The sequence below is a fragment of the Phalaenopsis equestris genome, unplaced genomic scaffold (assembly GCF_001263595.1).
Source record: "Phalaenopsis equestris unplaced genomic scaffold, ASM126359v1 Scaffold000938, whole genome shotgun sequence".
NCBI classification, from domain to species: domain Eukaryota; kingdom Viridiplantae; phylum Streptophyta; class Magnoliopsida; order Asparagales; family Orchidaceae; genus Phalaenopsis; species Phalaenopsis equestris.
The window spans coordinates 1,073,989-1,089,563 of NW_018165377.1; the positions used below are offsets into that span (position 1 = coordinate 1,073,989).

The 15,575-nt window shown below is 36.1% G+C and overlaps 1 protein-coding gene across 2 annotated transcripts in view; it reads right to left on the minus strand.

Annotated features, from left to right (window-relative positions):
- Window positions 1-2,086: 2,086 nt before the first annotated feature.
- LOC110032405 (protein DJ-1 homolog C) overlaps window positions 2,087-15,575 on the minus strand; it is a 53,526-nt gene continuing 40,037 nt past the window's right edge. The window contains exons 6-9 of one of the 2 annotated variants that reach the window (XM_020736036.1): window positions 10,318-10,518; window positions 3,334-3,471; window positions 2,788-3,035; window positions 2,087-2,542 (exon numbers count right to left, since the gene is read on the minus strand). In XM_020736036.1, coding sequence (XP_020591695.1) covers window positions 2,802-3,035; window positions 3,334-3,471; window positions 10,318-10,518 — 573 coding nt within the window. In that variant the 3' untranslated portion in view covers window positions 2,087-2,542; window positions 2,788-2,801. Of the gene's footprint in view, window positions 2,543-2,694; window positions 3,036-3,333; window positions 3,472-10,317; window positions 10,519-15,575 lie in introns of those variants that run through there. The other variant, XM_020736035.1, reaches the window with a different exon arrangement.

A 15,575-nucleotide genomic window follows, 5' to 3' on the forward strand; every position in this document is an offset into this window, starting at 1 on the left:
GACCGTGTTCCGGTGGTTGATAAGCAAAGGTAGTCTGACGACTGTGGAGGCCGAGAGATAATTACCCGACGATGGCCTAAAGAAGGCAGTCTAGTGCAACGACAATGACAATCGAGAGATGATGATTCATTGATGATGGTAGTCTGACGGCGACGAAGGCAGCCCGACGATAGTGATCTTATTATGGCAAAAGTGGCTCAATGTCAGTCGAGTGATATTGGTCATATGGTAGTGGTAGTCTGACCACGGTGGTCCAAAAAAGCAGCCTGACGGGGGTGATGGTGGCTCCGCGCCGACCGTATGTCAGTGGTCTAGTAGAGACAGAAGCCCAACAACGTTGATTCGGCTTGATGATAGTCGTCTGATGATGGTGACCTGTCAGCAGTGGCAATGGCAGTGGCCCGACGTAGTGGTCTAGTGATAATGACTTGTTGACAACGGTGGTAGCCTGAAGTTGGCGGACAAGAGGTGGCAGTAGCTCGATGACAGTGAAAAACTTGAAAGTGAAAAAAGCACGGGGTTTAATATAGTTAAAATGGTTCCACTATTCGGATGTATGTTATAAGTACTTGAATATAAATATGTGAGAAAATACTGGGAAAGATGCAACGACCCGATAGGGATGATAGAAAACCAACTGTAGGGGTTGAGTGATGAAGATATGGATTCTTAACACCAATAGTTGTGATCACTAGTTAATTATGATCCAACAATATTAGTATCGATAGTCACGTGATTGTGATGTGACGAATGATGATTTGACAACAAATGTCTAATTGTAGCACATTAGAACGGTGGTCTTACAACAACTATGACAATGACAAGGTAACAATAACAACAGCAATGACATCAGCCACGTGACCGTGTTCCGGTGGTTGATAAGCAAAGGTAGTCTGACGACTGTGGAGGCCGAGAGATAATTACCCGACGATGGCCTAAAGAAGGCAGTCTAGTGCAACGACAATGACAATCGAGAGATGATGATTCATTGATGATGGTAGTCTGACGGCGACGAAGGCAGCCCGACGATAGTGATCTTATTATGGCAAAAGTGGCTCAATGTCAGTCGAGTGATATTGGTCATATGGTAGTGGTAGTCTGACCACGGTGGTCCAAAAAAGCAGCCTGACGGGGGTGATGGTGGCTCCGCGCCGACCGTATGTCAGTGGTCTAGTAGAGACAGAAGCCCAACAACGTTGATTCGGCTTGATGATAGTCGTCTGATGATGGTGACCTGTCAGCAGTGGCAATGGCAGTGGCCCGACGTAGTGGTCTAGTGATAATGACTTGTTGACAACGGTGGTAGCCTGAAGTTGGCGGACAAGAGGTGGCAGTAGCTCGATGACAGTGATTTGGCATAGTGGTTGTGGCCTAACATCAACTATTGGACACAACAACAACAGTCTGACACGATTACAGTGACATGACGTCGATCAAATGACGGTGGACCAACAACAAGTGCAGTTGGGCAGTAACAATTTAGTGAAGACGGTGGTCTGGCACTGATGGCAGTCCGACGATGCCAACAAAGAAAATGGTAGAGGGGACCAGAATATAGTAGTCCAGTGACAACAATAGTTAAGCGATGGTGGCGATGGGCAACGACAATCCTATGGTGTAGGCAGTCGGGCGACAACGGTTGTCGATGGTCCTATGGCCGATTCGGTCCAACGACAATGGTCTGGCAACAATAGTGGCTTGACTATTGTGGCCCAGCAACTGTCGAGCTCAGAAGTCCTCAAGAGCATAGAGTTCCCTTCAATCTTCTCATCCAAGTCTAGGCCCCCCTTCATGAATAGATTGAGAGTTTATTTATAAATTGTGAAATTAGCATCCCCGTAAAAAACTGTGAAAGATTCATGCAAGTATATACACATAAATACTCTATTCCAAATACAAATATAAAAATGTGCTTATGTGCATTCATGCATAAATGCATATGCATTGAGCTAATTCAAGTCAGATTGGGATCAGCTCAAGTTCAACTTAAGATGAGTTAGACTTATCAATTAGCATATTTGTTGAATCATGATTTGTTTGTGTGGGCTAACACTTAAGCAAAAGAGGTGGATCAAATGAGAGAGAGAAAATCGGCTGATCCCTTGCAACACAGATCTTCCTCTATTTATAACAGACTTTTTCATATATTACAAATTAACTACTCAGTGCACACAAATCCTCAAACATTTCTAATTTATCCTCTTATTCTCTTCTGACTTTGACATTACAACTATTCATTGCATTTCCCTAATATTTGTTGGGTCACATCTTTGTTGGCCTAATCAAATTTTGAGGAAATTCGACATTCAACGATTTAGCTTCAAAGCGAGTTGTTCTCCTCGATTGAGCTAACCTCTTAAACAATGAAACGGACTTGATCCCTCCCTTCATCAGGTGGGCGAGCAATCTCAACAAAGCTTCACGCCCATTAGCTGATCCTGAGAGACAAACTGGCAACTGATACTAGGCAGTTGGTGGATGGTTACTCGTATTCATCAACTCATCAGCTCGCCCATACAACTAGGCTAAGGAATTCAATGGCCTACAGTAGGGTCATAAATAAAATAATGGTGAAATATTTAACATTATAATTGACTAATTATAATTATATAACAGGAACACAATAGGATTTAAAAAGAAGAAGGCCAACTACATCTCAAAAGCTAATTATATTTATACATGATTAATACATTTTTACAGTTTTTAGTTCAAAGTGGCAAGGCCAATTATAAAAAATGAAGAGCTTAAAAAAAATGACAGGAAGCAAATTAGCATGCTATGTCTAACCTTCTAACAAAAAATTATGAAGAATCTTCGACCCACCAGCTTTTATCACACTCGAAAACGATACCTTCTGCGAGGCTTCTCGTACGGCCACGGCCGAAAAACTTGTGCACTATACTCATGGCGAAGTCCATCACGGTTCTGAGGCCCTTGCATGTAATCACATTCCCATCGATTACAACTCCAGCAGCACTGGAGACTGGGCCGGTGAGCTTGTTGAAGACGGATGGATGAGCCGTTACTATTTTATCCTGTTAGGATGAATTTATGTTTTAAGAAGTACAAACGAAAAATGAAAGAAGGATTCACATGCATAACATACAATTTTTATGTATTTACGTATCCAAAACCCAAAGTTTAATATTTACACTTATCACAATTTGATGTTATAAAACTAGGATTGAAAAAGGTTGTTTTTTTTTTAAGGTGATGTTAAGATTTGAGTGTAAACTTATAAATATGAATGCTTAGGTGTTTGGTATGTAAAAATATAAGAAAGACATGATATGTGTAAATGCACCAAAATAATAAAAAAAAAACAGTTATCACCTCGAGGAGGCCAAGTTTTTGTAAGATAGCAGGAGCTGAGCAGATGGCGCCGTATATCCTTCCAGATTCTTTCTGTTCTTTAAGCAGCTTCTTCAGAATCTTGGATTTTCCCAGCCTCTCAACACCTGCAGCACCACCCTGCAGTTGCAGTTATATATCAGGCTACATAAAACATAGGGGCATTTACATACATACCACACAATTCCTATATATATACATATATAACACCTAAACATTGTTATTTACAATTATACCAACTAAATCTTTCATATTGCTTAAAAAAACTGCTATTTTAAACTTTTAAAAGTGAAATACACCTTTTCATTCAAGCTCAGTAAAGGAGGTATACATGTAAACTTCATGTATTTATTTTATTAATTATGTTAAACAAGTTCAGGAAAGGAGCTACATCATATGAACCATGAGCCATAGCTATATCTAATTAGGATTAACCTTGCACTTTAGAGACATGATAGTTAATCATTAACATAAAATTAATATGAATTTTATCCTTTATATTTGTAAATGACCTTGTATGTATGGCTTGGATGATTTTGCCATTCATGAATTGCATATCTATAGCTATTCATATATAATTTTAGGCTTCATTGTATGCGCTTCACATGTTTTATGAAAATTTACTTGAATCATGCATATTGTACATTCTTATCCCCTCATCATCACAAATGACATTATTTTTTACTAAATAATAGGTATCATGAAGTAGTTCTCGATTTCTGTAATTGGTAATTTCCACAATTGATATTTTTCTTTTTGGCATTAGAGATAGGATGGTATTTTTCTAGCACGATGATTCTAACTTGTTTTATACATTACATGCAATTTAGTTTCATTAGTAATATTACATTTAGGGTGGGAATAATTTTTTTTTTTAAATAACCAACCATAAAGTTTAAAATAACTATTTTGAAGATATCAAAAGACAGAATTATTATATTGGTGTAAATCGTTATAAGAGAAGTTAGATTTATGCATGTAATTAAGGAAAGAATTGATTTGCAATATGCAAGTGAGGGAGGGTTTTAATTTTAACACTTTTACACCAACATTGATTTATCATCACATAGGAGTAGATTGTTGACCAATGGATCTATGTGACTCATGAGTGGCTCATTTTGATTTGATGAAAAGAAACCTTAGATAGCATCATCTAATATTTTGCTAATTATACGTATATGCAATTTAAATAAGTAACAGCCAAGATAATGATCTTATCCACTAGACTTGAGAGTTTCAGGCAGTTGGAAATAGGCTCAAGTGATGAACTCATGATAACTCAAGTGAATGTCCAATGTTGCATTATCTAGTATATGAGTTCTAAGCATTCAACATAAATTAATTTTAGTTAATCAATGATCTGTGAATAATTTTATTTATAAGTACTCAAATTAAATTATGAATTATTAAAAAATATACATTTTTATAGTTTATTTAGCTTGATTTCTATTGATTTGAAAAAGCTTACGATAAGGTTCCAAGATAAGTCCTTTAGAGAGTTCTAGAGAAGAAAGGTGTTGATATGACTTATATTCAAGTTATAAAAGATATGTATACTAGAGTTGTTACTTGTGTTAGAACAGATGGAGGATTGACCAAGTATTTTCCTATTTCAGTTGCATTACATAAGCCCGTATCTTTTTGCTTTAGTTATGGATGCTCTTACTGGACACTTATAGGTTCCAAGAGAAGTTCTTTGGAGAGTTCTAGGGAAGAAAGTTGTTGATATGACTTATATTCAAGTCAATAAAGATATGTATACTACAGTTGTTACTTGTGTTCGAACTTCTGGGATCGGCTTTAAGCCAATATCTTTTTGTTTTAGTTATGGATGCTCTAACTCGACATTTACAAGGAGTATATACCTTGTTCTATGCTTTTCAGTGATGATATCCTTCTTGTGGATAAATCTAGTGAAAGAGTTTTGGAAAACCTGAAATATGGAAATCAACATTGGAGAATAAAGGCATTTGTTTGAGTAATTTTAATAGTAATAGCTCTAGTGACAAGATTGTAATTATGAGTGATCAAATTATTAAAAGGTGTAAACGTTTTAGATAACTCGGGTCTATTTTTCAAAATGATGGTGATATAAATGAGGATGTTATTAGTAGAATTAAAGTGGATTAGTTGAAGTGGAGGAATGCATCCTATTGTGTGATAGAAAAGTACCGCTTAGACTGAAAGGAAAATTTTATAAGATGGTGGAGAGATCCGCAATGCTCTATAGCGCAGAATGTTGGCCCTTAAAAGAGAAGCATAAAATAAAGTTAAGTGTTGCTAATACTTAGGTGAATGAGTGGCATGAAAATTAGAGACGGTATGAGAAATAGAAATATCCATGATAAGGTTGGTGTAGCTCCAGTGACGGACAAGATTAGAGAGAGTCGTCTTAAATGGCTTGGTCATATTAAATGTCGGCCATCTAATGATCCTGTTGGGAGAGTGGATGTTTAGATTTGACTTATGTTAAGAAAGGCAAATGTAGACCTGAAAAAACTTAAGGCATGCTATATAAAAAATGATCTTAATCTATTAGAATTAAATGAAGATATGGCATTCAATAGGACACAATGGATAAAAAGGATTCATATGGCTGAACCCACTTAATAGGATAAAGGCTTGTTTTTTGATGTTGTAGTAGTTAGTTTGAATTCCTATTTAAATCTATTTTTGCTAATTAAATATTCATATATTATCTAATTTATTGATTATGTAATTAGTAATCATGTGTAGTTTATTTATCACAATGTTTTTTATCAATCATATGTTTAGCAAATTTATTAGTCTTTTGTTTTCCTAATAATTTCATTATATTTTGCTTATTACGCTCATGTGATAGGAGTTATAACCAATCATTAAATAGATAATTCTATTATTATTTGCTTAAGGAATTTATCTTAAATGTGCATGCCATTAAATATTTCTTAACGTCTCATTTATTTTAGCAAATTTATTTCATCCTTAGTTTTCCAATCAATCTATTAAATTGGTTAAATATGATTTTATTTTTTTAATTAGTAGTTAACTATAATAATTTTTTAAGGAATCTGAACTTAATTCTTATTTATTTTAATTCATTGAGTCAAACATATAATTTGATATATAATATCATATATATTTGTATTTAAATCACTTAATTATGATAAAAATAAGAAGGCCCCTATAGAGTGATTTTTTGGGATCTGAAAACAGCCATCTATAGTTTGTTTACACTCATCTCGTTGCCTACATAAACCGCTCATTTTTCTCTAGAAGTGCTTAACGAAAAATCTATGTTTGTGCGCTTTGTTTTTGCAATATGTGAATAAAAATTGAAGTAAAGAAGATCAAAGTATTCATCTGAAGCAAATTTCTTTAAGTTTGTTTAGAGATCTCTCCTTCAACCTCTAGTATCTTGTAGATTATTCTCTTTTGAATTTCTTATAATCATCATGCAGAGATTACATTTTAAATTTTGTTCGTTGCTAGCAGCCTTAAGTCGCCGCCATAGGTTTAGAACACTTGAGAAGGTTAAATTGGTTAAATATGATTTTATTTTTTAATTAGTAGTTAACTATGATTATTTTTTAAGGAATCTGAACTTAATTCTTATTTATTTTAATTCATTGAGTCAACCATATAATTTGATATATAATATCATATATATTTGTATTTAAATCACTTAATTATGATAAAAATAAGAAGGCCCCTACTCTATAGAGTGAGATTTTGGGATCTGTAAACACCCATCTATAGTTTGTTTACACTCATCTCTTTGCCTACATAAACCGCTCATTTTTCTCTAGAAGTGCTTAACGAAAAATCTATGTTTGTGCGCTTTGTTTTTGCAATATGTGAATAAAAATTGAAGTAAAGAAGATCAAAGTATTCATCTGAAGCAAATTTCTTTAAGTTTGTTTAGAGATCTCTCCTTCAACCTCTAGTATCTTGTAGATTATTCTCTTTTGAATTTCTTATAATCATCATGCAGAGATTACATTTTAAATTTTGTTCGTTGCTAGCAGCCTTAAGTCACCACCATAGGTTTAGACACTTGAGAAGGTTTTATTTAATAAACTTCTTTGCGATGAGGACAACTTAAAGAAGCTTTGGTGTTATTGTCGGGTCAAGAAGTCATTTTTTTCTCTATTGGTTTGTGAGCAAATAAGTGATTGTAGTGGTTAACTAGATATAGATATAGTTAGTTGAGTGTCAAACCAGGTAAGAAACTGAAGTCCAAATCTCTATAAGTTAGTTTACATTCCCTGCATATTTACAAAATTTAGTTGTTTGGTTGAATGTCTTCGTAGTGATGTTCATACTTATGTCCTTGTGCATTTTTATAGAATGAATCATCAATCTAATGTTTAAAAGCTTAGCTCTCACTTAAAGCATAATTTCCTTCATTAATCACCACCTTCAAGTGTGGACACCTGTTTATGTTGCTTTGTTGTACGATGATGTAATTGATTGTATGATTGTAAGTTTGTGCTAATTCTTTTATTATTATTATTATTATTATTATTATTATTATTATTATTATTGTGTTAATTAATTTACTTGTAGCTTGTAAGCCATAATAATTTCACACATAGCTTTGGTTTCATTGAACAACTTAGATCATTTGTTTTTATCTTGTAAGTTGAGTTTATTATCTGCTTAATCTTATACAATTTAAGTGATTAAATTATTCAAATGCCTATATGTTGTCCAATCACTCAGTTAAACTAACCCATACTCATACTAGAGTTGTAAGTTTGACTTTAGCTTTTATTTTCAAGTTTTTGAGTTGGGAAGAAGTATAGTATATATCTAACAAACTCCTCACCAAAAGTCTTACTTCTCAATTGCTTCAATTAGGTATCCTTTATTAGCAGTATATCCTTTGCAAATAGCATAAATAAAAAAAGATTCAAAAGTAGTAAGGTCCCTTTGGAGGTTATGCCCACTAGTTCAAAATAGGTATATCAACCTAAAATCTTAGATTAAATATCTCCAAACAAAACACTTACAGACAAAAATGATGATCAAACGGCAACAGAACATGATGCTAGATCAAACAAGTAAAAAACATCTTAAGGTATTAGCCTAAGTTTGCCAAAAGAAATAAATAAGAACCTTTTCTTTTTCCATTTTTAAGGGAGACGCTAGAAATTTGGAACTATACAATGATAATGAAGTAACCTCGAGAAGGCGTTCAGATTTCATCAATACACTTTTAGAAGCTTGTTGATATTGGAAATTAAAACAAAAATAAACTTAACAATTTTAAAGGTTGCATAGGAGTCCAAACATCACAATAAAGATGAATATATTAAAAATAGATCAAGCATATATAAAATATTTAAAAAATACTAGTACATCATGTAAAGTATCAAAATAGTCTCCTGACTCTTTGCACTTGGTCATTATAGTCACAAAGTTTACACAAGTACTAATTTAGTTGACATATGCTTTTAGTAAAGGCTGAAATAATCTCTATGGAGGACTATTTTAGCCTCAATTTAAAATTTTGAGCACTAAATTGACACTTATATGAACTCAAGAGCTAAAATTGCCCCAAGTAAACAATCAGGGACTATTTTAGCACTTTACTCGATTTTGAGATGGGACATTGAATAATTGTGTTATAGCTTTAAGTTATATTGTTGTATTTAGAAATTCCATAGATCATAAATCCCAATAAGATCATTTTGAAATGACAAGCAAATGCTATTTGACTCTAAAAATTCTTCCAAATACTTTCTAATCACTAATCCAATTTTTGTTGGCCATTTTATTTTTCATGATACCTACGAAACTTGCATCAAAATCTGGCCATCGCTAATAACAATCTTATACAAGGATAATTTCCTCATCTGAATACCAATCATGAGAAATGGACCATCCAAATAAAGGCATTGCATGCATTCCAAGAAATTTTGGAAGTTGCTTATAAAGGATATAAGAAGCCTCAAGAACTAAAACGCATCACTTAAGAAGGAGATGCACTCCTAGAAATGTAAAGGAATTAAAACAGCCCTATATTTTATCCATTAATAAATAAATGAGTCAATATTCAAGAAGGCTATCGACTCTACAACTTCCACGGATGCATGGAGATTTTTCAAAATGTTTATAAAGAAGTAGAGAAAGTTAAAAAAAAAAAAGAACTAAGATCCAAACTCTTTGGGGTGAGTAGAAGGCCATGCATGGCATCCAAAATGTGTCAGCCTATTTCACAAGAGTATTAAACATTATCAATCAAATATGGGTAGAATGACATTGTATCAAGATATATATATGGAGCCTATATATTCCTAAAATATCATTTAGGAATAATAAGTCGAGTTATTTAAGCTTAAAATCATGTCCAAATATCATTTATATTTCCTCTTTCAATTTGTGCTCTCTCTTTTTTTTCTCCTAATTTCTCTCAGTGACATCTACTCGACAACTGTCAAGTTTAATGCGAAACGCAAACCTTCATCAACTTTTTTCTGAATCACAGTAGTTAATTGCTCAAAAAGACCAATCTCGAATGGCAAGACAGCCTCGAAGTCTCTGAGTTTGATTTTGTTATATTATGAGAGAGAAAGAGTACTAAAATCCAAAAACGATGAGAAGAATCAAAATATTATGCAAAAATATTAAACATGAAACTTTGTGGTAATGTATTGTTGATGAAAATGCCCAAGACCGAGTCATTTATAAATGCATTAAATAGTATATATTATATATATATATATATAGTTATTTAGATAGATAGATAAATGGATAGATAGATAGATAGATAGATAGCATGCATGCATTATACAATTCTGCTCTTATGTGTAAAACAGTTCATATCACAATGAACTAAAAACAGCTAAAACAGGCTCACAATTATTACACAGAATTGTATTTCATGGTTAACATGCAAAAATTTAAATGGCAGCAAGGAGAATCAAGCATTATTTTCTAAATAAAAGAAATAAATGAGCTTTAAAGAAAGATCCAACTTACAGGCAGAATGATCAAATCATAAGTATGCTCAAAAGAATCGGCAATAGACATGTCTGCGACAATGTTCGTGTTTTGAGACGCTACAACCTGTAGGCATTTCTCAACAGACGCAACGACAACATCCACCTTCGCCCGCCTTAAAATATCTACCAACATCACCACTTCCATCTCTTCAGAACCATTTGCAATGGGAACAAGAACCTGCTTATGAGTTATCAGTTAGTGAATTTACATAAAAGATCCTAATCCAGAGCTAGTTGAGAAGTATTCCCCACATCCCATCAATAAGAAACTACAACCAGTTCATGTAGTCCTGAAAATAATGAAAATGTGCATACACTCCTAAAAAGAACTATAAAATTGTGTTCCCCAAACCCTACATGATTTCATATATATATATATTACATGTGACTGCCTCTTTATTAAGAATGCATGCAAGAAAAGTAGGCAAATAATGTTTTTTTCCCTGAGTTAGAAATTTTAACCCTAACTGACAAATTCAAGTTTGTTCTTATTGAAAAATTTCAGTGGGGGCATCCACCTATGAGTTTTGATGATCTCAAATTAGCAGGAAAGTAGAAGGTAGGACTCATGGATGAGAGACATGTATTGATTCAGTTAATTGTGTCTGAAGACTACACTCAAATTTTCTCCAAAAAATATCTTAACATTGCTGGTAAATTAATGAAGCTACTCAAGTGATCTCTGAATTTTGACCTCAATCATGAACCTCCTAATGTACAGGTATGGTTTAGTCTACCTGGTCTCAAGCTTCACTATTTTCATCATCAAGTTCTTTATTTTATTTGTATCATACTTGGAGACCCTATGAAGTTAGATCTACCTACTTTCAACCTTACCAGACCTTCTGTGACCAAAATACTTGTGGAAAAACATATTAATTTACCTGATGTCACTGAAGTATGGTTGGGCACAACTCATAATGGATATTGGCAAAAATTCATCATGGAACATAGACCTCTTTATTGTTCTCATTGTAAGATGTTTGGGCATACCCTTAATAAATATCATAAGTTTCATCATAATTTGAAATCTAAAGATCAAGTGAATAAGAATAAATCTAAGATATATTTGTTCCATTTGGAGAGAAAACTACCACAGGACAGGATTTGGTGTCTGATTTAATTGCCTCTATGAACTCCCCTGATAATGTTATTTTCAAAATATTGTTTTTGCGATCGATGAGCAGCTGGATGGCCCTGCTGAGCAGCCTACACTTTCAAACCTTATTGAAAACAGAACTGAAGGACCCCAACCTACACGTAATAATTAGGAGAACCTTGCAGCTCCCCATCTTCAGGAAGTATCAAGGGTAGAGGCGACAACTGTTACCTCACATACATTTGAACCTCTTGTGGGCACAACTGTTGGCAATATTTTTACTGCAGCACTATCATCTCATACCAATGAACAACAATCTTTGGATGAGGAATAACAGGTCTACACTTCCAGGAGGAAGAAGAAGAATGAAGATCTACCTGAGCTAAGGAATCTAATAGATGATACTTTGGTTACTTCGGGCAATGGTACGCATCTCACCAATTACCAATTTGTTATCTCACAAATTTATTAGTTGGTTCCCTTCCGACAGACAGAGACAGAACTAAATTGGGTCGACCCGATTGATCTTATATGTATCATCTTCTTTTGGGTTTTTAATTTTCTTTTTTCTTTTTCTGTGTGTTGTACCGTGTAGGTTGGGTGTCTATTTGGGCTCACTCATATAACATATTTGTACCTTTTTCTCTTTAATATAATTGCCCTTGGGCATATAATTAGCCTCATTGGGATTCAATTTTTTGAACCCTTCCTCATCTTTCTTTATGACCAAGTGTCAAACTTCGTTCACTACTTCAAGCCAAGTTACAATTGAAACATGATTGTGATTTCAAATCAACAACTTCTATTTCACCAATCTTTGTGTTCGACTTTCCTTTACACATGTTTATGATTTCATATTTAACTACTACTTCACCAATATTTGGCTCATCACCTACAATTTGTGGTGCCAAATCGAGTTTATGGGTCAGGCTCGGGTCTGACCTGAAATTAACCAAATGGCCAAACTCGACCCGAAGATTAAATGAGTCAAAAATTCAAACCTGAATTGGACCCATATTCAACCCGTCAACTAGAACCCGACCTGTATACATGTTTAACATAAGACATAGCCGCTGTTCAGGTCAATTTTAAATCAAATTTGGGCCAATTACAGGCCAATTTTGAGTTGACTGACCAATTTTGAGTCAATTTTGTGTTAGTTGGTTGATTTTTCAAGTTCGCATACCAGCCCGAACTCGCAACAAAATATTAAACGAGTTAGAATTCCTATATTGACCTTGAACCTAGCAGAAAATTATTAGGGTCAACCCGAACCCAAATTTCTTTGTGTTGATTCCGGTGAGTTGGCATGTCGGATAAACTTTTGACACTCTTACCTGCAATATAATGTGGTATGATATGGTTTTATGGCTATAAAACAACTAGAAAAGTTCTCCACAATGTAGAGTGAGAATAACAACTGAAACTCCATCAGCAAATAGCATCATGCATTGGGTAAACTGTTATTATGACCATAAAGTAATAAAACACTGCATTTTTTCTTGATCGCCTTGATGTAATTGTCGGCAGCATCCTAGTGTCTTTGATTGGAACTTGAAACATTTAAAAAATAGGGACATTACTGTTGACCTCAATTTTCGTGAGGTCTAGTTTTTCTCGTAGGAGTTAGGATCTAGCCTTAGGGGTCTTCCTGCGACTATCTTAGAGCCTTAGAAGTGGTGCCCGCCTCGTTTTAGTTCGACCTGTTTCCGTCCTCTTTTGGAGTTTCGCGTGTGTGGTATCGACTTCTAACACTTAGAAGGATGAAACCGACATGAGGAAACCCAAAATGGATTCCTATAAGACCTTTCCGAGCCTTAGGTTGGCCTTCTGCACAATTCGCACTCCTGCGCGCACCAGCTTTGCAATTCAGAGAGTCGACACGTCCGATTGCTGCAATTCGCATCGCCTGCACCATTATTTGCCGAGGACTCGAGTAAACCACTTGTGACGATCGAGCGCGGGTCGAATTTTGTGGAATTTGAACTTCGACGCGTTTTGACCTGACTGGCGACGACGTCGTCCGAGCGACCTCTGACGGCAAAACGGACTGCGCCGGCACGTCCGGAACGTCGATTTTGCCCACGGAGGACACCCATATTGCCATATTTTCGACACGAGAAAATTGGCGCGCAAATCGATGAATTTCGGACGGCGAAACGGACTGCGCCGGCACGTCCGGGACGTCGATTTTGCTTGGGGAGGATACCCATTTTATCGCGTCGCCGTGCTCGGGTAAATCGTATTTTAATTAATACATATATATATATATATATATATATATATATATATATATTTATATATATATTTATATATATGTTAGTTAACCCTTTATCTGTTTTCCCCCTTTCCTCTTTCGGCCCTAACTCCACTAACACACGCACCCGAGCTCTTCTCCTTTCCCTCTTCCTCTCGCCCGCCTAGCTCTCTCCAGGGCTGTGGACATGTGGGTGGCTTTCTTTTCTCTTCTTCTCTATTCCCTGCCTATAAGGAGAGTTCCTTGTGGTTTTTTTTGGGAGGTTGTTGAAGGTTTAGCTAGAGGAAAGTGGAAAGGAAATTCTGGGAGAGCATTTTCTTTGAGTAGGTTTTCTGTGCTGCTTTGCTTGAGCACTCTCGAGGTATCCCTCTCTTCCCCTTTCTTCTGGTGCCATGTTGCCTTGCGGTTTTTTCTCTTGGCCGAGGCTTTGAGCCTATCTCTGTTGGATGAAATAGCATGCTTTTTTCTTTTTTTTCTTGGCTGAGATGAAGTTGTGGTGTCGTTCTCTTATAGGAAGCTTGAGATATATCTTTGAAATGGTTCTAGCACTTTTGGCAAGCATGTTGAAGTTTCGGTTTTAGCTTTTTACCACCTGTTTTAGCTTAAAATGCATGATAAAGAGCTTCTTCTATTTCTCATGAATATATGGAGTTTGATTTAGCTCCTCATGTGGCATCACCCCTGCTCAAATACCTGTTGGAACTGTTTCATGTGTGGAATATTTAGATATGCAGGTTGGACGACCTGGTTTTTGCCTACAGGTGGCTGGAACTTTAATTGCTACTGAAATATGAGGTTATATCAATGCTTGGGCTTGTTTTGATCTCGTTGAGCTCGGTTTTGGCTTCTGGTATTTATTGAGCTCGGTTTTAGCTTACTGTTTCTTGTTGATTTTCGATTTTGGCTGGTTTGAAGTCACGGATTTGGCTTCGATGCCTTCATGATTTCGGTTTTGGCTTTGCTTGGCTTTTGCTGGGCTCGGGTTGGGTATGTTTAACCTCTGCTGGGCTCGGGGCTGGGCTCGGGTTGAGTTTGTCTAGCCTTGCTGGGCTTGGTTTGGTTCTAAGACAGGCTGTGTTGGCTCATTTTACCTTTGTTGGCTTTGATTTTATTTATAGATAGAGCTCGGTTTTGGATTTATTTCTTGCTGAAGCTTGGTTCAGTCCTAGTGGGGAGCTGTTGTCACTTTGTTTAGCCTCTGTTGGGCTGTGTGGATCCTGTCTGGCTCTGTTGGGCTGTGTGGATCCTGTCTGGCTCTGTTGGGCTGTGTGGATTTTGCCTGGCTCTGTTGGGCTGTGTGGATTTTGCCTGGCTGCTGTTGGGCTATGTGGATCCTGTCTGGCTGCTATTGGGCTGTGTGGATTTTGCCTGGCTGCTGTTAGGCTGGGTTGGCTTTGTCTGGCTGCTGTTGGGCTGTATGGGCTTTGTCTGACTTCTGTTGGGCCCGGATTGACTCGAATATTTTGGATGAATCAAGTTTGCCATCAAAAAAAAAAAAAAAAAGAAAATCGTATTTATTTCAGTCGTCTCTTCATTTAGTTGAAGAGGCATAGCTCCCTTTTGGTGGTCCTTTTGGTGGCTCTGGCCGTGAGCCCCTTGTGCTTTGGGTGGCTTCTGGTTATGGGCTTTAGTAGTTGCTCTTTGCTAGCCTAAACCGTGAGCTCTATTAATTCTTTTAGGCCCCCTTTATTATCCTAACTGTAAGTTCTATTTGTTGTCTTTAAGTTGCCCTTGGTTATGGGCCTTGTGGGTTGTCTCCTCTTTTCTGCTGACCCTGGTCGTGGCCCTTGCTTGTGCCTTGGGTTGTTGTGACTGTGGGCCTTGCTTATGCCTTGGGTTGTTGTGGCTGTGGGCCTTGCTTGTGGCCTGGGTGGGTGGG